This window comes from Oncorhynchus nerka, linkage group LG10 (assembly GCF_034236695.1).
Source record: "Oncorhynchus nerka isolate Pitt River linkage group LG10, Oner_Uvic_2.0, whole genome shotgun sequence".
Taxonomy (NCBI): Eukaryota; Metazoa; Chordata; class Actinopteri; order Salmoniformes; family Salmonidae; genus Oncorhynchus; species Oncorhynchus nerka.
Genome location: NC_088405.1, coordinates 3,092,649 through 3,118,990, shown reverse-complemented (window position 1 = coordinate 3,118,990; position 26,342 = coordinate 3,092,649). Strand labels below are relative to the sequence as shown.

At 44.9% G+C, this 26,342-nt stretch overlaps 1 protein-coding gene across 1 annotated transcript in view; it reads right to left on the bottom strand.

Annotated features, from left to right (window-relative positions):
• Window positions 1-26,342, bottom strand: part of ank3b (ankyrin 3b) — a 236,231-nt gene that overhangs the window by 185,630 nt on the left and 24,259 nt on the right. Inside the window, 4 exon segments of the mRNA XM_065022916.1 lie at window positions 1,555-1,740; window positions 12,062-12,160; window positions 24,765-24,863; window positions 25,612-25,710. Of these exon segments, the coding sequence (XP_064878988.1) occupies window positions 1,555-1,740; window positions 12,062-12,160; window positions 24,765-24,863; window positions 25,612-25,710 (483 nt within the window).

The following is a 26,342-nucleotide window of genomic DNA, read 5'->3' as shown; positions in this document are numbered from 1 at the left end:
GCAGGTTAGTTCTGAATGCAGGATAGTGGAGTTAGCCCTAAGTTAGCCTGCCCTGGAGCAGGTTAGTTCTGAATTCAGGGTAGTGGAGTTAGCCCTGAGTTAGCCTGCCCTGGAGCAGGTTAGCCCTGAGTTAGCCTGCCCTGGAGCAGGTTAGTTCTGAATGCAGGAGTTAGTGAGTTAGCCTGCCCTGGAGCAGGTTAGTTCTGAATGCAGGATAGTGGAGTTAGCCCTGAGTTAGCCTTCCCTGGAGCAGGTTAGCCCTGAGTTAGCCTGCCCTGGAGCAGGTTAGTTCTGAATGCAGGATAGTGGAGTTAGCCCTGAGTTAGCCTGCCCTGGAGCACGTTAGCCCTGAGTTAGCCTGCCCTGGAGCAGGTTAGTTCTGAATGCAGGATAGTGGAGTTAGCCCTGAGTTAGCCTGCCGTTGGAGCAGGTTAGCCCTGAGTTAGCCTGCCCTGGAGCAGGTTAGTTCTGAATTCAGGATAGTGGAGTTAGCCCTGAGTTAGCCTGCTCTGGAGCAGGTTAGCCCTGAGTTAGCCTGCCCTGGAGCAGGTTAGTTCTGAATGCAGGATAGTGGAGTTAGCCCTGAGTTAGCCTTCCCTGGAGCAGGTTAGCCCTGAGTTAGCCTGCCCTGGAGCAGGTTAGTTCTGAATGCAGGATAGTGGAGTTAGCCCTAAGTTAGCCTGCCCTGGAGCAGGTTAGTTCTGAATGCAGGATAGTGGAGTTAGCCCTGAGTTAGCCTGCCCTGGAGCAGGTTAGTTCTGAATGCAGGATAGTGGAGTTAGCCCTAAGTTAGCATGCCCTGGAGCAGGTTAGTTCTGAATGCAGGATAGTGGAGTTAGCCCTGAGTTAGTCTGCCCTGGAGCAGGTTAGTTCTGAATGCAGGATAATGGAGTTAGCCCTGAGTTAGCCTGCCCTGGAGCAGGTTAGTTCTGAACGCAGGATAGTGGAGTTAGCTCTGAGTTAGCCTGACCTGGAGCAGGTTAGTTCTGAATGCAGGATAGTGGAGTTAGCCCTGAGTTAGCCTGCCCTGGAGCAGGTTAGTTCTGAATGCAGGATAGTGGAGTTAGCCTGCCCTGGAGCAGGTTAGATCTGAATGCAGGATAGTGGAGTTAGCCCTGAGTTAGCCTTCCCTGGAACATGTTAGTTCTGAATGCAGGATAGTGGAGTTAGCCCTGAGTTAGCCTGCCCTGGAGCAGGATAGCCCTGAGTTAGCCTGCCCTGGACCAGGTTAGCCCTGAGTTAGCCTACCCTGGAGCAGGTGAGTTCTGAATGCAGGATAGTGGAGTTAGCCCTGAGTTAGCCTGCCCTGGAGCAGGTTAGCCCTGAGTTAGCCTGCCCTGGAGCAGGTTAGTTCTGAATGCATGATAATGGAGTTAGCCCTGAGTTAGCCTGCCCTGGAGCAGGTTAGTTCTGAATGCAGGATAGTGGAGTTAGCCTGCCCTGGAGCAGGTTAGTTCTGAGTTACCTGGCTAACTCCTTAAACCTGATTCCTAGGATAGCCCTGTGGTCAGAGTGCAGATAAAGGACTAGTGATTGGTGCGCTCTGTGTGGTACCTTGGACTCGACATCTGCGTTGTGGTCGATCTGGAGCAGCAGGGCAGCAGCCTTGGTGTCGTCCTTCCGCGCGGCGATGTGGAGCGCCGGGAGCCGGACCTTTCCTTTAGTGTCATTCTCCAGGAGCAGAGAGACCACCTGTTCATGTCCCTGCTGCAACGCCACCGCCAGGGGCGTGAAGCCATCCTACAGTAGAGATAACAGTCACTATATATACTATACCATACTGCAACACCACCGCCAAGGGGTGAAGCCATCCTACAGTAGAGATAACAGTCACTATATATACTATACCATACTGCAACACCACCGCCAAGGGGTGAAGCCATCCTACAGTAGAGATAACAGTCACTATATATACTATACCATACTGCAACACCACCGCCAGGGGGTGAAGCCATCCTACAGTAGAGATAACAGTCACTATATATACTATACCCTGCAACACCACCGCCAGGGGTGAAGCCATCCTACAGTAGAGATAACAGTCACTATATATACTATACCATACTGCAACACCACCGCCAGGGTGAAGCCATCCTACAGTAGAGATAACAGTCACTATATATACTATACCATACTGCAACACCACCGCCAGGGGTGAAGCCATCCTACAGTAGAGATAACAGTCACTATATATACTATACCATACTGCAACACCACCGCCAGGGGTGAAGCCATCCTACAGTAGAGATAACAGTCACTATATATACTATACCATATAACACCACCACCAGTAGAGATAACAGGGTGAAGCCATCCTACAGTAGAGATAACAGTCACTATATATACTATACCATACTGCAACACCACCGCCAGGGGGTGAAGCCATCCTACAGTAGAGATAACAGTCACTATATATACTATACCATACTGTAACACCACCACCAGGGGGTGAAGCCATCCTACAGTAGAGATAACAGTCACTATATATACTATACCATACTGCAACACCACCGCCAGGGGGTGAAGCCATCCTACAGTAGAGATAACAGTCACTATATATACTATACCATACTGCAACACCACCGCCAGGGGGTGAAGCCATCCTACAGTAGAGATACCAGTCACTATATATACTATACCATACTGCAACACCAGCGCCAGGGGGTGAAGCCATCCTACAGTAGAGATAACAGTCACTATATATACTATACCATACTGCAACACCACCGCCAGGAGGTGAAGCCATCCTACAGTAGAGATAACAGTCACTATATATACCCCAGCCACTGGGGAGACAGGCCCACCCACTGGGGAGACAGGCCCACCCACTGGGGAGACAGGCCCACCCACTGCGGAGACAGGTCCACCTACCGGGGAGACAGGCCCACCCACTGGGGAGACAGGCCCACCCACTGGGGAGACAGTCCCAGCCACTGGGGAGACAGGCCCAGCCACTGGGGAGACAGGCCCAGCCACTGGGGAGACAGGCCCACCCACTGCGGAGACAGGCCCACCCACTGGGGAGACAGGCCCAGCCACTGGGGAGACAGGCCCACCCATCGGGGAGACAGGCCCACCCATCGGGGAGACAGGCCCACCCACTGGGGAGACAGGCCTACCCACTGGGGAGACAGGCCCAGCCACTGGGGAGACAGGCCTACCCACTGGGGAGACAGGCCCACCCACTGGGGAGACAGGCCCACCCACTGGGGAGACAGGCCCACCCATCGGAGAGACAGGCCCACCCACTGCGGAGACAGGCCCACCCACCGGGGAGACAGGCCCACCCACCGGGGAGACAGGCCCACCCACTGCGGAGACAGGCCCACCCACTGCGGAGACAGGCCCACCCACTGCGGAGACAGGCTTACCCACTGGGGAGACAGGCCCACCCACCGGGGAGACAGGCCCACCCACTGGGGAGACAGGCCCAGCCACTGGGGAGACAGGCCTACCCACTGGGGAGACAGGCCTACCCACTGGGGAGACAGGCCTACCCACCGGGGAGACAGGCCCACCCACCGGGGAGACAGGCCCACCCACTGGGGAGACAGGCCTACCCACTGGGGAGACAGGCCCACCCACTGGGGAGACAGGCCTACCCACTGGGGAGACAGGCCCACCCACCGGGGAGACAGGCCTACCCACCGGGGAGACAGGCCCACCCACCGGAGAGACAGGCCCACCCACCGCGGAGACAGGCCCACCCACTGGTTTAACATCACTATTATACAGGGAGACAGGCCCACCCACTGGGAGACAGGCCCACCCACTGGGGAGACAGGCCTACCCACTGGGGAGACAGGCCCACCCACTGGGGAGACAGGCCCACCCACTGGGGAGACAGGCCCACCCACTGGGGGTTTAATACCACTATTATACAGACAGGTTTAACCCACTATTATAGACAGGCCCACCCACCCACCGGGGAGACAGGCCCACCCACATGGGAGACAGGCCATGGTTTAATACCCCACTGGGAGACCACTGGGGAGACAGGCCCACCCACTGGGGAGACAGGCCCAGCCACTGGGGAGACAGGCCATGGTTTAACCCACTACAGGGAGACAGGCCCCCCACTATTATACAGCCCCATGGGGAGACAGGCCCACCCACATGGGAGACAGGCCCACCCACTGGGGAGACAGCCCCACCCACCATGGTTTAATACCACTATTATACAGGGAGCCCCAGGCACTATTATACAGCCCCCACTGGGGAGACAGGCCCACCCACTGGGGAGACAGGCCTACCCACTGGGGAGACAGGCCCACCCACTGGGGAGACAGGCCCACCTGTCTCCCTGAACTACACTTTACAGATTGACTGACTGACATCCTTGTTCCTTCACTGTTTCAGTTGCCTCTCCTGCCCTCTCTAGTACCTTGGTTTAATACCACTATTATACAGCCCCATGGTTTAATACCACTATTATACAGCCCCATGGCCCCAGCCCCATGGTTTAATACCACTATTATACAGGCTATTATACAGCCCCATGGTTTATACCCATGGTTTAATACCACTATTATACAGCCCCATGGTTTAATACCACTATTATACACAGTTTTAATACCCCCATGGTTTAATACCACCACACTACAGCCCCATGGTTTAATACCACTATTATACAGCCCCATGGGTTTAATACCACTATTATACAGACATGGCAGCCCCACCACTATTATACAGCCCCATGGTTTAATACCACTATTATACAGCCCCATGGTTTAATACCACTATTATACAGCCCCATGGTTTAATACCACTATTATACAGCCCCATGGTTTAATACCACTATTATACAGCCCCATGGTTTAACATCACTATTATACAGCCCCATGGGGATCACTATTATACAGCCCCATGGTTTAATACCACTATTATACAGCCCCATGGTTTAATAATACCATTATTATGGTTTAATACCACTATTATACAGCCCCATGGTTTAATACCACTATTATACAGCCCCATGGTTTAATACCACTATTATACAGCCCCATGGTTTAATACCACTATTATACAGCCCCATGGTTTAATACCACTATTATACAGCCCCATGGTTTAACATCACTATTATACAGCCCCATGGTTTAATACCACTATTATACAGCCCCATGGTTTAATATCACTATTATACAGCCCCATCACTATTATACAGCCCCATGGTTTAATACCACTATTATACAGCCCCATGGTTTAACATCACTATTATACAGCCCCATGGTTTAATACCACTATTATACAGCCCCATGGTTTAATACCACTATTATACAGCCCCATGGTTTAACATCACTATTATACAGCCCCATGGCCACACCCATGGTTTAATACACTGGTTTAACACCACTATTATACAGCCCCATGGTTTAATACCACTATTATACAGCCCCATGGATACCACTATTATACACATGGTTTAATACCACTATTATACAGCCCCCCACTATTATGGTTTAATACCACTATTATACAGCCCCATGGTTTAATACCACTATTATACAGCCCCATGGTTTAATACCACTATTATACAGCCCCATGGTTTAATACCACTATTATACAGCCCCATGGTTTAATACCACTATTATACAGCCCCATGGTTTAATACCACTATTATACAGCCCAGGCCCATGGTCTACAGCCCCCCTGAACCCATGGTTTAATACCACTATTATACAGCCCCATGGTTTAATACCACTATTATACAGCCCCATGGTTTAATACCACTATTATACAGCCCCATGGTTTAATACCACTATTATACAGCCCCATACCACTTGTTCCTTCACTGGTTATACAGCCCCATGGTTTAATACCACTATTATACAGCCCCATGGTTTAATACCACTATTATACAGCCCCATGGTTTAATACCACTATTATACAGCCCCCCTCACTTATACAGCCCCATGGTTTAATACCACTATTATACAGCCCCATGGTTTAATACCACTATTATACAGTTTAATACCACTATTATACAGCCCCCATGGTTTAATACCACTATTATACAGCCCCATGGTTTAATACCACTATTATAGCCCCAGCCCCATGGTTTAATACCACTATTATATGGTTTATACATTATACCCCATGGTTTAATACCACTATTATACAGTTTAATACCACTATTATACAGCCCCATGGTTTAACACCACTATTATACAGCCCCATGGTTTAATACTATTATACACTACCACTATTATACAGCCCCATGGTTTAATACCACTATTATACCCCATGGTTTAATACCACTATTATACAGCCCCATGGTTTAATACCACTATTATACAGCCCCATGGTTTAATACCACTATTATATGGTTTATACAGCCCCATGGTTTAATACCACTATTATACAGCCCCATGGTTTAATACCACTATTATACAGCCCCATGGTTTAATACCACTATTATACAGCCCCATGGTTTAATACCACTATTATACAGCCCCATGGTTTAATACCACTATTATACAGCCCCATGGTTTAATACCACTATTATACAGCCCCATGGTTTAATACCACTATTATACAGCCCCATGGTTTAATACCACTATTATACAGCCCCATGGTTTAACATCACTATTATACAGCCCCATGGTTTAATACCACTATTATACAGCCCCATGGTTTAATACCACTATTATACAGCCCCATGGTTTTACCACTATTATACAGCCCCATGGTTTAATACCACTATTATACAGCCCCATGGTTTAATACCACTATTATACAGCCCCATGGTTTAATACCACTATTATACAGCCCCATGGTTTAATACCACTATTATACAGCCCCATGGTTTAATACCACTATTATACAGCCCCATGGTTTAATACCACTATTATACAGCCCCATGGTTTTACCACTATTATACAGCCCCATGGTTTAATACCACTATTATACAGCCCCATGGTTTAATACCACTATTATACAGCCCCATGGTTTAATACCACTATTATACAGCCCCATGGTTTAATACCACTATTATACAGCCCCATGGTTTAATACCACTATTATACAGCCCCATGGTTTAATACCACTATTATACAGCCCCATGGTTTAATACCACTATTATACAGCCCCATGGTTTAATACCACTATTATACAGCCCCATGGTTTAATACCACTATTATACAGCCCCATGGTTTAATACCACTATTATACAGCCCCATGGTTTAACACCACTATTATACAGCCCCATGGTTTAATACCACTATTATACAGCCCCATGGTTTAATACCACTATTATACAGCCCCATGGTTTAATACCACTATTATACAGCCCCATGGTTTAACACCACTATTATACAGCCCCATGGTTTAATACCACTATTATACAGCCCCATGGTTTAATACCACTATTATACAGCCCCATGGTTTAATACCACTATTATACAGCCCCATGGTTTAATACCACTATTATACAGCCCCATGGTTTAATACCACTATTATACAGCCCCATGGTTTAACATCACTATTATACAGCCCCACTATGGTTTAATACCACTATTATACAGCCCCATGGTTTAATACCACTATTATACAGCCCCATGGTTTAATACCACTATTATACAGCCCCATGGTTTAATACCACTATTATACAGCCCCATGGTTTAATACCACTATTATACAGCCCCATGGTTTAATACCACTATTATACAGCCCCATGGTTTAAACCACTATTATACACATGGTTTAATATTATTATACAGCCCCATGGTTTAATACCACTATTATACAGCCCCATGGTTTAATACCACTATTATACAGCCCCATGGTTTAATACCACTATTATACAGCCCCATGGTTTATTATACAGCCCCATGGTTTAATACCACTATTATACAGCCCCATGGTTTAATACCACTATTATACAGCCCCATGGTTATACAGCCCCATGGTTTAATACCACTATTATACAGCCCCATGGTTTAATACCACTATTATACAGCCCCATGGTTTAATACCACTATTATACAGCCCCATGGTTTAATACCACTATTATACAGCCCCATGGTTTAATACCACTATTATACAGCCCCATGGTTTAATACCACTATTTACAGCCCCATGGTTTAATACCACTATTATACAGCCCCATGGTTTAATACCACTATTATACAGCCCCATGGTTTACAGCCCCATGGTTTAATACCACTATTATATGGTTTATACAGCCCCATGGTTTAATACCACTATTATACAGCCCCATGGTTTAATGGTTTAATGGTTTACCACTATTATACAGCCCCATGGTTTAATACCACTATTATACAGCCCCATGGTTTAATACCACTATTATACAGCCCCATGGTTTAATACCACTATTATACAGCCCCATGGTTTAATACTATTATACACTATTATACAGCCCCATGGTTTAATACCACTATTATACAGCCCCATGGTTTAATACCACTATTATTATACAGCCCCATGGTTTAATATCACTATTATACAGCCCCATGGCCACTATTATACATGGTTTAATACCACTATTATACAGCCCCATGGTTTAATACCACTATTATACAGCCCCATGGTTTAATGGTTTACCACTATTATACAGCCCCATGGTTTAATACCACTATTATACAGCCCCATGGTTTATTATACAGCCCCATGGTTTAACTCACTATTATACAGCCCCATGGTTTAATACCACTATTATACATGGTTTAATACCACTATTATACAGCCCCATGGTTTAATACCACTATTATACAGCCCCATGGTTTAATACCACTATTATACAGCCCCATGGTTTAATACCACTATTATACAGCCCCATGGTTTAATACCACTATTATACAGCCCCATGGTTTAATACCACTATTATACAGCCCCATGGTTTAATACCACTATTATACAGCCCCATGGTTTAATACCACTATTATACAGCCCCATGGTTTATCACTATTATACACATGGTTTATTATACAGCCCCATGGTTTAATACCACTATTATACAGCCCCATGGTTTAATACCACTATTATACCCCATGGTTTAATACCACTATTATACAGCCCCATGGTTTAATACCACTATTATACAGCCCCATGGTTTAATACCACTATTATACAGCCCCATGGTTTAATACCACTATTATACAGCCCCATGGTTTAGCCCCATGGTTTACCACTATTATACAGTTTAATACCACCAGCCCCATGGTTTAATACCACTATTATACAGCCCCATGGTTTAATACCACTATTATACAGCCCCATGGTTTTACCACTATTATACAGCCCCATGGTTTATACCACTATTATACAGCCCCATGGTTTAATACCACTATTATACAGCCCCATGGTTTAATACCACTATTATACAGCCCCATGGTTTAATACCACTATTATACAGCCCCATGGTTTAATACCACTATTATACAGCCCCATGGTTTAATACCACTATTATACAGCCCCATGGTTTAACACCACTATTATACAGCCCCATGGTTTAATACCACTATTATACAGCCCCATGGTTTAACATCACCCCATGGTTTAATACCACTATTATACAGTTTAACCACTATTATACAGCCCCATGGTTTAATACCACTATTATACAGCCCCATGGTTTAATACCACTATTATACAGCCCCATGGTTTAACATCACTATTATACAGCCCCATGGTTTAACACCACTATTATACAGCCCCATGGTTTAATACCACTATTATACAGCCCCATGGTTTAACATACAGCCCCATGGTTTAACATCACCCATGGTTTAATACCACTATTATACAGCCCCATGGTTTAATACCACTATTATACAGCCCCATGGTTTAATACCACTATTATACAGCCCCATGGTTTAATATCACTATTATACAGCCCCATGGTTTAACATCACTATTATACAGCCCCATGGTTTAATACCACTATTATACAGCCCCACCATGGTTTAACATCACTATTATACAGCCCCATGGTTTAATACCACTATTATACAGCCCCATGGTTTAATATCACTATTATACAGCCCCATGGTTTAACATCACTATTATACAGCCCCATGGTTTTAACATGGTTTAATCACTATTATACAGCCCCATGGTTTAACCACTATTATACAGCCCCATGGTTTAATACCACTATTATACAGCCCCACCATGGTTTAATACCACTATTATACAGCCCCATGGTTTAATACCACTATTATACAGCCCCATGGTTTAACATCACTATTATACAGCCCCATGGTTTAATACCACTATTATACAGCCCCATGGTTTAATACCACTATTATACAGCCCCCCATGGTTTAATACCACTATTATACAGCCCCACCATGGTTTAACATCACTATTATACAGCCCCATGGTTATAGCCCCATGGTTTAACATCACTATTATACAGCCCCATGGTTTAACACCACTATTATCTAACAGAATACTGACACTCTGTTTAACATCACTATTATAGCGATGCCCTGTGTAGTTTAACACCACTATTATGAGTTAGTATTGAAGCCCCATGGTAGTAGCCCCATGGTTATAGCCCCCATGGTTTAATACCACTATTATCGGTCTATTATAGAATACTGACCTCTGTAGCGATGCCCTGTGTAGTGAGTTAGTATGAAGAGTAGAAGGGTTATATACAGCCCCATGGGTACAGCCCCATGGTCTAGAATACTGACCTCTGTAGCGATGCCCTGTGTAGTGAGTTAGTATGAAGAGTAGTAGGGTTATAGGGTCGGTCTAGAATACTGACCTCTGTAGCGATGCCCTGTGTAGTGAGTTAGTATGAAGAGTAGTAGGGTTATAGGGTCGGTCTAGAATACTGACCTCTGTAGCGATGCCCTGTGTAGTGAGTTAGTATGAAGAGTAGAAGGGTTATAGGGTCGGTCTAGAATACTGACCTCTGTAGCGATGCCCTGTGTAGTGAGTTAGTATGAAGAGTAGTAGGGTTATAGGGTCGGTCTAGAATAGGGTCGGTCTAGAATACTGACCTCTGTAGCGATGCCCTGTGTAGTGAGTTAGTATGAAGAGTAGGGTTATAGGGTCGGTCTAGAATACTGACCTCTGTAGCGATGCCCTGTGTAGTGAGTTAGTATGAAGAGTAGTAGGGTTATAGGGTCAGTCTAGAATACTGACCTCTGTAGCGATGCCCTGTGTAGTGAGTTAGTATGAAGAGTAGTAGGGTTATAGGGTCGGTCTAGAATACTGACCTCTGTAGCGATGCCCTGTGTAGTGAGTTAGTATGAAGAGTAGTAGGGTTATATAGAATAGGGTCGGTCTAGAATACTGACCTCTGTAGCGATGCCCTGTGTAGTGAGTTAGTATGAAGAGTAGAAGGGTTATAGGGTCGGTCTAGAATACTGACCTCTGTAGCGATGCCCTGTGTAGTGAGTTAGTATGAAGAGTAGTAGGGTTATAGGGTCGGTCTAGAATAGGGTCGGTCTAGAATACTGACCTCTGTAGCGATGCCCTGTGTAGTGAGTTAGTATGAAGAGTAGTAGGGTTATAGGGTCGGTCTAGAATAGGGTCGGTCTAGAATACTGACCTCTGTAGCGATGCCCTGTGTAGTGAGTTAGTATGAAGAGTAGTAGGGTTATAGGGTCGGTCTAGAATACTGACCTCTGTAGCGATGCCCTGTGTAGTGAGTTAGTATGAAGAGTAGTAGGGTTATAGGGTCGGTCTAGAATAGGGTCGGTCTAGAATACTGACCTCTGTAGCGATGCCCTGTGTAGTGAGTTAGTATGAAGAGTAGAAGGGTTATAGGGTCGGTCTAGAATACTGACCTCTGTAGCGATGCCCTGTGTAGTGAGTTAGTATGAAGAGTAGTAGGGTTATAGGGTCGGTCTAGAATACTGACCTCTGTAGCGATGCCCTGTGTAGTGAGTTAGTATGAAGAGTAGTAGGGTTATAGGGTCGGTCTAGAATACTGACCTCTGTAGCGATGCCCTGTGTAGTAAGTTAGTATGAAGAGTAGTAGGGTTATAGGGTCGGTCTAGAATACTGACCTCTGTAGCGATGCCCTGTGTAGTGAGTTAGTATGAAGAGTAGTAGGGTTATAGGGTCGGTCTAGAATACTGACCTCTGTAGCGATGCCCTGTGTGGAGCCGTGGTCCAGCAGGTATCTGACCACCTTCTGATGATTCTCCTGAGCAGCCATGTACAGAGGAGTGAAGCCATTCTACAGACACAAGACATACTGATTAGTCAGTAATACAGACAACACAGCCATTACAACAGTACATTATTATAGTAATACAGCCATTACTACAGTACATTATTATAGTAATACAGACAACACAGCCATTATCACAGTACATTATTATAGTAACACAGCCATTACATTACATTATTATAGTAATACAGACAACACAGCCATTACTACAGTACATTATTATAGTAATACAGACAACACAGCCATTACTACAGTACATTACTATAGTAATACAGACAACACAGCCATTACAACAGTACATTATTATAGTAATACAGACAACACAGCCATTACTACAGTACATTATTATAGTAATACAGACAACACAGCCATTACTACAGTACATTATTATAGTAACACAGCCATTACAACAGTACAGTATTATAGTAATACAGACAACACAGCCATTACTACAGTACATTATTATAGTAATACAGACAACACAGCCATTACTACAGTACATTATTATAGTAACACAGCCATTACAACAGTACAGTATTATAGTAATACAGACAACACAGCCATTACTACAGTACATTACTATAGTAATACAGACAACACAGCCATTACAACAGTACATTATTATAGTAATACAGACAACACAGCCATTACTACAGTACATTATTATAGTAATACAGACAACACAGCCATTACTACAGTACATTACTATAGTAATACAGACAACACAGCCATTACAACAGTACATTATTATAGTAATACAGACAACACAGCCATTACTACAGTACATTATTATAGTAATACAGACAACACAGCCATTACAACAGTACATTATTATAGTAATACAGACAACACAGCCATTATCACAGTACATTATTATAGTAACACAGACAACACAGCCATTACAACAGTACATTACTATAGTAATACAGACAACACAGCCATTATCACAGTACATTATTATAGTAATACAGACAACACAGCCATTAATACAGTACATTATTATAGTAACACAGACAACACAGCCATTACTACAGTACATTATTATAGTAATACAGACAACACAGCCATTACTACAGTACATTATTATAGTAATACAGACAACACAGCCATTACTACAGTACATTATTATAGTAATACAGCCATTACTACAGTACATTATTATAGTAATACAGACAACACAGCCATTACTACAGTACATTATTATAGTAATACAGCCATTACTACAGTACATTATTATAGTAATACAGACAACACAGCCATTACTACAGTACATTATAGTAACACAGCCATTACAACAGTACAGTATTATAGTAATACAGACAACACAGCCATTACTACAGTACATTATTATAGTAATACAGACAACACATCCATTACTACAGTACATTATTATAGTAATACAGACAATACAGCCATTACTACAGTACATTATTATAGTAATACAGACAACACAGCCATTACTACAGTACATTATTATAGTAATACAGACAACACAGCCATTACTACAGTACATTATTATAGTAATACAGACAACACAGCCATTACTACAGTACATTATTATAGTAATACAGACAACACAGCCATTACTACAGTACATTACTATAGTAATACAGCCATTACCACAGTACATTACTATAGTAATACAGACAACACAGCCATTACTACAGTACATTATTATAGTAATACAGACAACACAGCCATTACTACAGTACATTATTATAGTAATACAGACAACACAGCCATTACAACAGTACATTATTATAGTAATACAGACAACACAGCCATTACCACAGTACATTACTATAGTAATACAGACAACACAGCCATTATCACAGTACATTATTATAGTAATACAGACAACACAGCCATTACAACAGTACATTATTATAGTAATACAGACAACACCGCCATTACTACAGTACATTATTATAGTAATACAGACAACACAGCCATTATCACAGTACATTATTATAGTAATACAGACAATACAGCCATTACAACAGTACATTATTATAGTAATATAGACAACACAGCCATTATCACAGTACATTATTATAGTAATACAGACAATACAGCCATTACAACAGTACATTATTATAGTAATATAGACAACACAGCCATTACAACAGTATATTATTATAGTAATACAGCCATTACTACAGTACATTATTATAGTAATACAGACAACACAGCCATTACAACAGTACATTATTATAGTAATATAGACAACACAGCCATTACAACAGTATATTATTATAGTAATACAGCCATTACTACAGTACATTATTATAGTAATACAGACAACACAGCCATTACTACAGTACATTATTATAGTAATACAGACAACACAGCCATTATCACAGTACATTATTATAGTAATACAGACAACACAGCCATTACTACAGTACATTATTATAGTAATACAGACAACACAGCCATTACTACAGTACATTATTATAGTAACACAGCCATTACAACAGTACAGTATTATAGTAATACAGACAACACAGCCATTACTACAGTACATTATTATAGTAATACAGACAACACAGCCATTACTACAGTACATTATTATAGTAATACAGACAACACAGCCATTATCACAGTACATTATTATAGTAATACAGCCATTACTACAGTACATTATTATAGTAATACAGACAACACAGCCATTACAACAGTACATTATTATAGTAATACAGACAACACAGCCATTACAACAGTATATTACTATAGTAATACAGCCATTATCACAGTACATTATTATAGTAATACAGCCATTATCACAGTACATTATTATAGTAATACAGCCATTATCACAGTACATTATTATAGTAATACAGCCATTATCACAGTACATTATTATAGTAATACAGACAACACAGCCATTACAACAGTATATTATTATAGTAATACAGACAACACAGCCATTATCACAGTACATTATTATAGTAACACAGCCATTACAACAGTACATTAGTATAGTAATACAGACAACACAGGCATTACAACAGTACATTATTATAGTAATACAGACAACACAGCCATTACTACAGTACATTATTATAGTAATACAGACAACACAGCCATTACTACAGTACATTATTATAGTAATACAGACAACACAGCCATTACTACAGTACATTATTATAGTAATACAGACAACACAGCCATTACAACAGTACATTATTATAGTAATACAGACAACACAGCCATTATCACAGTACATTATTATAGTAATACAGACAACACAGCCATTACAACAGTACATTACTATAGTAACACAGACAACACAGCCATTACTACAGTACAGTATTATAGTAATACAGACAATACAGCCATTACTACAGTACATTATTATAGTAATACAGCCATTACAACAGTACATTATTATAGTAATACAGCCATTATCACAGTACATTATTATAGTAATACAGACAACACAGCCATTACAACAGTACATTACTATAGTAACACAGACAATACAGCCATTATTATCTCTCTAATTCTCTCTTTCTTTCTCTCTCTCGGAGGACCTGAGCCCTAGGGCCATGCCTCAGGACTACCTGGCATGATGACTCCTTGCTGTCCCCAGCTCACCTGGCCGTGCTGCTGCTCCAGTTTCAACTGTTCTGCCTGCGGCTATGGAACCCTGACCTGTTCACCGGACATGCAACCTGTCCCAGACCTGCTGTTTTCAACTCTCTAGAGACAGCAGGAGCGGTAGAGATACTCTTAATGATCGGCTATGAAAAGCCAACTGACATTTACTCCTGAGGTGCTGACTTGTTGCACCCTCGACAACTACTGTGATTATTATTATTTGACCATGCTGGTCATTTATGAACATTTGAACATCGGGTACCGGTACAGAGTCAATGTGGAGGCTATATACAGGGGGTACCGGTAAAGAGTCATTGTGGAGGCTATATACAGGGGGTACCGGTACAGAGTCAATGTGGAGGCTATATACAGGGGGTACCGGTACAGAGTCAATGTGGAGGCTATATACAGGGGGTACCGGTACAGAGTCAATGTGGAGGCTATATACAGGGGGTACCGGTACAGAGTCAATGTGGAGGCTATATACAGGTGGTACCGGTTCAGAGTCAATGTGGAGACTATATACAGTACAGGGGGTACCGGTACCATGTCAATGATGAGGCTATATACAGGGGGTACCGGTTCAGAGTCAATGTGGAGACTATATACAGTACAGGGGGTACCGGTACCATGTCAATGATGAGGCTATATACAGGGGGCACCGGTACAGAGTCAATGTGGAGGCTATATACAGGGGGTACCGGTACAGAGTCAATGTGGAGGCTATATACAGGGGGTACTGGTACAGAGTCAATGTGGAGGTTATATACAGGGGGTACCGGTACAGAGTCAATGTGGAGGCTATATACAGGGGGTACCGATACAGAGTCAATGTGGAGGCTATATACAGGGGGTACCGGTACAGAGTCAATGTGGAGGCTATATACAGGGGGTACTGGTACAAAGTCAATGTGGAGGCTATATACAGGGGGTACCGGTACAGAGTCAATGTGGAGGCTATATACAGGGGGTACCGGTATAGAGTCAATGTGGAAGCTATATACAGGGGGTACTGGTACAGAGTCAATGTGGAGACTATATACAGGGGGTACCGGTACAGAGTCAATGTGGAGGCTATATACAGGGGGTACCGGTACAGAGTCAATGTGGAGGCTATATACAGGGGGTACCGGTACAGAGTCAATGTGGAGGCTATATACAGGTGGTACCGGTTCAGAGTCAATGTGGAGACTATATACAGTACAGGGGGTACCGGTACCATGTCAATGATGAGGCTATATACAGGGGGTACCGGTTCAGAGTCAATGTGGAGACTATATACAGTACAGGGGGTACCGGTACCATGTCAATGATGAGGCTATATACAGGGGGCACCGGTACAGAGTCAATGTGGAGGCTATATACAGGGGGTACCGGTACAGAGTCAATGTGGAGGCTATATACAGGGGGTACTGGTACAGAGTCAATGTGGAGGTTATATACAGGGGGTACCGATACAGAGTCAATGTGGAGGCTATATACAGGGGGTACTGGTACAGAGTCAATGTGGAGGCTATATACAGGGGGTACCGGTACAGAGTCAATGTGGAGGCTATATACAGGGGGTACCGGTATAGAGTCAATGTGGAAGCTATATACAGGGGGTACTGGTACAGAGTCAATGTGGAGACTATATACAGGGGGTACCGGTACAGAGTCAATGTGGAGGCTATATACAGGGGGTACCGGTACCATGTCAAGGTGCAGGGGGTACCGGTACCATGTCAAGGTGCAGGGGTATAGGTTAATCGAGGTCATTTGTAAACTGGCTATGCATAGATAATAAACAACGAGTCAGCAGCTCCTCTTCCTGGGGTATATTTTGGATCCCCATAAGTTTCTGCCAAGGCAGCAGCTACTCTTCCTGGGGTTTATTATGGATCCCCAATAGTTCCTGCCAAGGCAGCAGCTACTCTTCCTGGGGTTTATTATGGATCCCCAATAGTTCCTGCCAAGGCAGCAGCTACTCTTCCTGGGGTTTATTATGGATCCCCATTAGTTCCTGCCAAGGCAGCAGCTACTCTTCCTGGGGTTTATTATGGATCCCCATTAGTTCCTGCCAAGGCAGCAGCTACTCTTCCTGGGGTTTATTATGGATCCCCATTAGTTCCTGCCAAGGCAGCAGCTACTCTTCCTGGGGTTTATTATGGATCCCCATTAGTTCCTGCCAAGGCAGAGGCTACTCTTCCTGGGGTCCGAACATATTATAGCTCAGTGTCAATACCTCTCACAAATACAAGTAGTGATGAAGTCTCTCCTCCACGTTGAGCCAAAAGAGATGGATATGTCATTAATGTTAGCTCTCCGTGTACTTATTTACTATCCTTTTTTTGTACGTTGCGGTGATTGACAGAGTCGAAAGCCTCGGTCAATGAAGCCGGCTGCACCGTACTGTCTTTTACTGAAGGTGGTTATGATATCGTTTAGGACCTTGAGCGTGGCTGAGGTGCACCCATTACCAGCTCGGAAACCAGATTGCATAGTGGAGAAGTAACGGTGGGATTCGAAATGGTCGGTGATCTGTTAATTAACTTGGCTATGGAAGATTTTAGAAAGGCAGGGTAGGATGGATATACAGTGGGGAGATTAGATGTCGTTACAATTGTCAGGAAAGTCCCCAAACTGCTCCGCCCAGAACCGTAAGGCTCTCCAGAGGGTAGTGAGGTCTGCACTATTCATATATCTTATGTACATATTCTTTATCCCTTTACACTTGTGTGTATAAGGTAGTAGTTTTGGAATTGCTAGCTAGATTACTCGTTGGTTATTACTGCATTGTCGGAACTAGAAGCACAAGCATTTCGCTACACTCGCATTAACATCTGCTTACCATGTGTATGTGACAAATAAAATGTGATTTTATTTTATTTGACATGTATTTCATACACTGCCGATTTTTAAGTAATTAATTTGCATTTTATTGCATGACATAAGTATTTCATCACCTACCAACCAGTAAGAATTCCGGCTCTCACAGACATATTAGTTTTTCATTAAGAAGCCCTCCTGTTCTCCACTCATTACCTGTATTAACTGCACCTGTTTGGACTCGTTACCTGTATAAAAGACACCTGTCCACACACTCAATCAAACAGACTCCAACCTCTCCACAATTGCCAAGACCAGCGAGCTATGTAAGGACATCAGGGATAAAATTGTAGATCTGCACAAGGCTGGGATGGGCTATAGGACAATAGGCAAGCAGCGTGGTGAGAAGGCAACAACTGTTGGCGCAATTATTAGAAAATGGAAGAAGTTCCAGATGATGGTCAATCACCCTCGGTCTGGGGCTCCATGCAAGATCTCACCTCGTGGGGCATCAATGATTGTCACGAGTCCGACCGAGGGTGGCTTCCCTTCCCGGTCGGGTGGCGCTCGGCGGTCATCGTCACCGGCCTATTAGCTGCCACTGATTGTCTTTCCTCCCCCTCCTTGTATGTTTATTGGTAGCACCTGTTTGTCATGATTAGTTGGGCTTCTTTAGACAGCCGGCCCGCCTGTTTGTTGTGCGGGATTAATCATTGTAACCTTAGGCTCTGTAGTAGAGGAACGTGTTAGTTCCTGGTTGTGCATTTTTCAGTTGTACATTTTTCATTCCCCGTGTTTGGGGCCGTTATTATTGTGAGCACCCTGTGGTGCGTTGGTACAATTAAAGAGCACAGCATTGCACTCTCTGTCTCCTGCGTTTGACTCCACACCCACGACACCCAGAGCATTACAGAATCCCGCACCTAAAGATTGAATGGAGTCAGCAGGAGCAGCAGCCAACCCTCTCCCATCGATGGAGGAACGGGTTCTCCACCACACCACCGTCCTCCATCGGATCGGATCCGCGATGGATCAAGTAATGGAGAGAATGGACCGATGGGAGAGGAGTGGTCTCCTCTCTCCACCTTCGGCACCCCCGGCTCCGGACTCCCCATTTCCCGACTCCAGCACCCTCCGTCTGACGCTACCAAGGGCTTATGATGGAGACGGCCGAGCGGTGGGAGAACGACTATTTCATCTCAGGCAGGAGAGGAGGCGCGCCCAGGATTACGCGCTGGAGTTCCGGACCTTGGCAGCAGGATCTGGGTGGAACGACAGGGCCCTTATTGACCACTACAGGTGTAGTCTCCGGGAGGACATCCGCAGGGAGTTAGCGTGTCGGGACACCGCTCTGTCACTGGATGAGCTGATTGACATGTCCATTCGACTGGACAATCTGCTGGCTGCCCGCGGGCGTTCGGGGAGGGTCCTGTGCGTTCCACCACCCAGCCCCTCCGCTCCCATTCCAATGGAGTTGGGAGGGGCTGTGCCGAGGGGTACCGGAGGAGGAGGCCTTCCCTGCACCAACTGTGGTCGGAGAGGACACACGTCTGATCGGTGCTGGGGGGGTCCGTCTGGGAGTAGAGATGGCAGGTGGAACGCTTCTCGATCACCCCAGGTGAGTCAGCATCAAACTCACCCAGAACCCCTTGTTGGCCACATGTTTGTCTTAACTTTTTTCCTTCACCTTTTTCCCTCTTCCCAGCATAGGGCACTAGTCGATTCAGGCGCAGCTGGGAACTTTATGGATCGCGGACTCGCCCTTAAGTTAGGGGTTCCGCTTGTGCCGATAGATTCTCCCTTTCCTGTGCACTCCCTAGATAGCCGGCCATTAGGGTCAGGGATGGTCAGGGAGACCACGGTCCCACTGGACATGGTGACGCAGGGGAATCATAGGGAGCGTATCAGTTTTTTTATTATTGATTCGCCTGCGTTTCCAGTGGTGCTGGGGATTCCCTGGCTGGCTCGGCACAATCCTAAAATTTCGTGGAGACAGGGGGTTCTCCAGGGGTGGTCAGAGGAGTGTTCTGGAAGGTGTTTGGGAGTTTCCATCGGTGCCACGTCGGTGGAGAGTCCAGACCAGGGTTCTACCGTGTGCATTCCCCCCGAGTATGCCGATTTGGCAATCGCTTTAGGTAAAATGAAAGCGACTAAATTACCACCTTATCGACCGGGAAGTGATTGTACGATAGATCTCCAGGTAAATGCTGCGCTTCCCAAGAGTCACGTGTACCCGTTGTCCCAGGAGGAGACGTTGGCGATGGAGTCAAGGAGTCGCTGGGACAGGGGTACATTCGGCCCTCCATCTTACCCATCTCCTCGAGTTTCTTTTTTGTGAGGAAAAAGGAGGGAGGTTTGCGTCCGTGTATTGATTATAGAGGTCTAAACGCCATCACAGTGGGGTATAGTTACCCTCTACCTCTCATCGCTACGGCGGTGGAATCATTTCACGGAGCGCAGTTCTTCACAAAACTGGATCTCAGGAGCGCGTATAGTCTGGTGCGTATTCGGAAGGGAGATGAGTGGAAAACCGCATTTAGTACCACATCAGGCCACTATGAGTACCTCGTCATGCCGTATGGGTTAAAGAATGCTCCAGCCGTCTTCCAATCCTTCGTAGACGAGATTCTCAGGGACCTGTGCGGACAGGGAGTGGTGGTTTATATCGATGACATTCTGATCTACTCGGCCACTCACACCGCGCATGTGTCTCTGGTACGTAAGGTGCTTGGTAGACTGCTGGAGCATGACCTATACGTAAAGGCTGAGAAGTGCGTGTTCTCTAAACGAGCCGTCTCCGTTCTGGGTAATCGCATTTCCACCTCGGGGGTGGTGATGGAGGGTGACCGCATTAGGGCCGTGCGTAATTGGCCGACCCCGACAACGGTAAAGGAGGTGCAGCGGTTTTTGGGTTTTGCCAACTACTACCGGAGGTTTATCCGGGGTTTTGGCCAGATAGCGGTTCCCATTACCTCACTGCTGAAGGGGGGCCCGGTGCGGTTGCAGTGGTCAGCAGAGGCGGATGGAGCTTTCAACAAGTTGAAGGCGCTGTTCACCGATGCGCCCGTTTTGGCGCATCCGGACCCCTCTCTAGCATTCACAGTGGAGGTGGGAGCATCCGAGGCTGGGGTGGGTGCCGTGCTATCACAACGCTCGGGTACGCCACCAAAACTCCGCCCCTGCGCTTTTTTCTCAAGGAAGCTCAGCCCAGCGGAGCGTAACTATAATGTGGGGGACCGGGAGTTGCTAGCGGTGGTTAGAGCTCTGAAGGTGTGGAGACACTGGCTTGAGGGGGCTAAGCACCCCTTTCTCATCTGGACCGACCACCATAATCTGGAGTATATTCGGGCAGCTAGGAGACTTAACCCACGTCAGGCAAGGTGGGCCATATACTTCACCTGGTTCCGGTTTACATTGTTGTAAGCCAGCGCATGTCCAGGCTCGTCTGAAGTTTGCCAATGACCATCTGGATGATCCAGAGGAGGAATGGGAGAAGGTCATGTGGTCTGATGAGACAAAAGTAGAGCCTTTTGGTCTAAACTCCACTCGCCGTGTTTGGAGGAAGAAGAAGGATGAGTACAACCCCAAGAACACCATCCCAACCGTGAAGCATGGAGGTGGAAACATCATTCTTTGGGGATGCTTTTCTGCAAAGGGGACAGGACAACTGCACCGTATTGAGGGGAGGATGAATGGGGCCATGTATCGCGAGATCTTGGCCAACAACCTCCTTCCCTCAGTAAAAGCATTGAAGATGGGTCATGGCTGGGTCTTTCAGCATGACAACGACCCGAAACTCACAGCCAGGGCAACTAAGGAGTGGCTCCGTAAGAAGCATCTCAAGGTCCTGGAGTGGCCTAGCCAGTCTCCAGACCTGAACCCAATAGACAATCTTTGGAGGGAGCTGAAAGTCCATATTGTCCAGCGACAGCCCCGAAACCTGAAGGATCTGGAGAAGGTCTGTATGGAGGAGTGGGCCAAAATCCCTGCTGCAGTGTGTGCAAACGTGGTCAAGAACTACAGGAAACGTATGATCTCTGTAATTGCAAACAAAGGTTTCTATACCAAATATTAAGTTCTTCTTTTCTGATGTATCAAATACTTATGTCATGCAATAAAATCCAAATTAATTACTTAAAAATCATACAATATGATTTTCTGGATTTTTGTTTTAGATTCCATCTCTCACAGTTGAAGTGTACCTATGATAAAAAAATTACAGACCTCTACATACTTTGTAAGTGGGAAAACCTGCAAAATCGGCAGTGTATCAAATACTTGTTCTCCCCACTGTAGGTCTATAACAGTTTGGGTCTAGAATGTCTCCCCCTTTGAAGAGGGGGATGACCGCGGCAGCTTTCCAATCTTTGGGAATCTCAGAAAATACGAAAGAGAGGTTGAATAGGCTGGTAATAGGGGTTACAACAATTTCAAACTGCAGCACTTTGTTAAGTATCGGAAGTCATTTCAATCGCTGTAGTGGCTGACGTGAATAGGGTTGAGTCATCCACATACATAGACACACTGACTTTACTCAAACCAGTGACATGTCGTTAGTAAATATTTTTAAAAGTAAGGGGCCTAGACAGCTGCCCTGGGGAATTCCCTGGGGATTATGTTGGAGAAGCTTCCATTAAAGAACACCCTCTGTGTTCTGTTAGACAGGTAACTCTTCATCCACATTATAGCAGGGGATGTAAAGCCATAACACCCTCTGTGTTCTGTTAGACAGGTAACTCTTTATCCACAATATAGCAGGGGGTGTAAAGCCATAACACCCTCTGTGTTCTGTTAGACAGGTAACTCTTCATCCACATTATAGCAGGGGATGTAAAGCCATAACACCCTCTGTGTTCTGTTAGACAGGTAACTCTTTATCCACAATTTAGCAGGAGGTGTAAAGCCATAACACCCTCTGTGTTCTGTTAGACAGGTAACTCTTCATCCACATTATAGCAGGGGATGTAAAGCCATAACACCCTCTGTGTTCTGTTAGACAGGTAACTCTTTATCCACATTATAGCAGGAGGTGTAAAACCATAACACATACGTTTTTCCAGCAGCAGACTATGATCGCTAAATAGTTAGTTAAATAGCTAACTAAATAGCTGTCCGGACTATCTGCATTGACCCCCTTTGCATGAACTCTTTTGACTCATCGCATACGCTGCTACTGCTTATTATCTGTCCTGCTGCCTAGTAACTTTACCACTACTCATATGTACATATCTACCTCAATTACCTCGTACCCTTGCAGATAGACTCGTGTATATAGCCAAGATATCGTTACTCATTGCGTATTTATTCCTCATGTTATAATTTTGTTGCATTGTTGGGAAAGGCCCATAAGCATTTTACTGTTAGTCTACATCTGTTATTTACAGCAAGACTGTGGTTGTGTCTAAAGGGAGAGGTTCTAGACTCACCTGAGACTGTGGGAGTGTCTAAAGAGGGTGGTCTTAGACTCACCTGAGACTGTGGTTGTGTCTAAAGGGAGAGGTTCTAGACTCACCTGAGACTGTGGGAGTGTCTAAAGAGGGTGGTCTTAGACTCACCTGAGACTGTGGGTGTGTCTAAAGGGGGTGGTCTTAGACTCACCTGAGTGGTGGGTGTGTCTAAAGGCAGAGGTTCTAGACTCACCTGAGACTGTGGGTGTGTCTAAAGGGAGAGATCCTAGACTCACCTGAGACTGTGGTTGTGTCTAAAGGGAGAGATCCTAGACTCACCTGAGACTGTGGGTGTGTCTAAAGGGGGCGGTCCTAGACTCACCTGAGACTGTGGGTGTGTCTAAAGGGAGAGGTCCTAGACTCACCTGAGACTGTGGGTGTGTCTAAAGGGAGAGATCCTAGACTCACCTGAGACTGTGGTTGTGTCTAAAGGGGGCGGTCCTAGACTCACCTGAGACTGTGGGTGTGTCTAAAGGGAGAGGTCCTAGACTCACCTGAGAATGTGGGTGTGTCTAAAGGGGGTGGTCTTAGACTCACCTGAGACTGTGGGTGTGTCTAAAGGCAGAGGTCCTAGACTCACCTGAGACTGTGGGTGTGTCTAAAGGGGGCGGTCCTAGACTCACCTGAGACTGTGGGTGTGTCTAAAGGGAGAGATCCTAGACTCACCTGAGACTGTGGGTGTGTCTAAAGGGGGCGGTCCTAGACTCACCTGAGACTGTGGGTGTGTCTAAAGGGGGCGGTCCTAGACTCACCTGAGATTGTGCGTTGATGTTAGCTCCGCTGGTCACGAGCTCCTTCACTACATCCACCTGACCAGCCAGAGACGCTATGTGGAGAGCTGTGTTCCCTTTCTGGAAAGACATAGAATAGATATTTGAAAAACACCTTAGAGATTGATTATAAAAAACGTTTGCCATGTTTCTGTCGATATTATGGATATCACAGCGTTGTCGTGACCGTTATTTCCGGTGTATTTCTCAACATAACGTGACCAACAAAAGGAGGTATTTTGGGTATAAAAATAATCTTTATGGAACAAAAGGAACATTTGCTGTCTAACTGGGAGTCTCGTCAGTGAAAACATCCGAAGATCATCAAAGGTAAACGGTTAATTTGATTGCTTTTCTGATTTTCGTGACCGAGCTTCCTGCTGCTAGCTGGACATAATGCTATGCTAGGCTATATTTCACTTGTGATTTCATGAATATTAATATTTTCTAGTAATATTTTTTTACCGTTGCGCTATGCTAATTAGTGTAGTTGATGACAATTCTCCCGGATCCGGGATGGGTAGTTCCAATAAATATGATGTCACAGCTCTCTGATAGGCCCATTCATATGATGTCACAGCTTTAACTCAGCTCTCTGATAGGCCAATTAACTGTGTTGTCAACAACATAGACACATTCTACATCCCAAATGGCATCCTATTCTCTATGTAGCGCAATCCCTATAACTCCTCCCTATAGGTGACCTGTCAGACTCCTCCCTCCATCCTCCCTATAGGCTACCAGTCAGGCTCCTCCCTATAGGCTACCAGTCAGGGCTCCTCCTATCTTATTATCTATCTTCTCAGAGGAGGACAGGGGCGGGGCTAACCTTAGTTGCAGCGTCCACATTGGCTCCCAGCTTGATGAGTTGTGTGACCACCTCGGCATGGCCCTCTTTAGAGGCCAGATGGAGGGCGTTGAGGCCATTCTACAGCAGGACAGAGAATACAGGGAGATAGAGGTGAACACAGACACATCAGGAGCTATGGATTCTCAATAGCAGAACTAACATTTACCAATAACTCATGTAGCTTAGGGGCTGGGTTTCACTTGATTTCCAAAGAAAGCTGAGGGAGTTGTCTATCTGACCTGGTTGGGTTAAGGTTAGTGGTCAGAGCTTAGGGGTTAGGGGTCAGAGCTTAGGGGTCAGGGGTCAGAGCTTAGTGGTTAGAGCGTTTGGCCAGTAACAAAAAGGTTGCTGGATCAAATCCTCGAGCTGATAAGGTTCAAATCTGTCGTTCAGCCCCTGAACAAGGCAGTTAACCCACTGTTTCCTCGTAGGCAGTCATTGTAAATAAGAATTAGTTCTTAACTGACTTGCCTAGTTAAATAAAGGTTACATTTAAAAACATTTTTTAAAGGGGTCAGAGATTAGGGGTCATGGATAGGGACTGTCTGGGTTAAACATGTTGATTTTGACCCCAGTCTAGATAGTTAGGTTATAGGGGTCAGGGGTCATGGTTAGAGACTAACCTGGTTACAGATGTTGATTTCGACCCCAGTCTAGATAGTTAGGTTATAGGGGTCAGGGGTCATGGTTAGGGACTAACCTGGTTACAG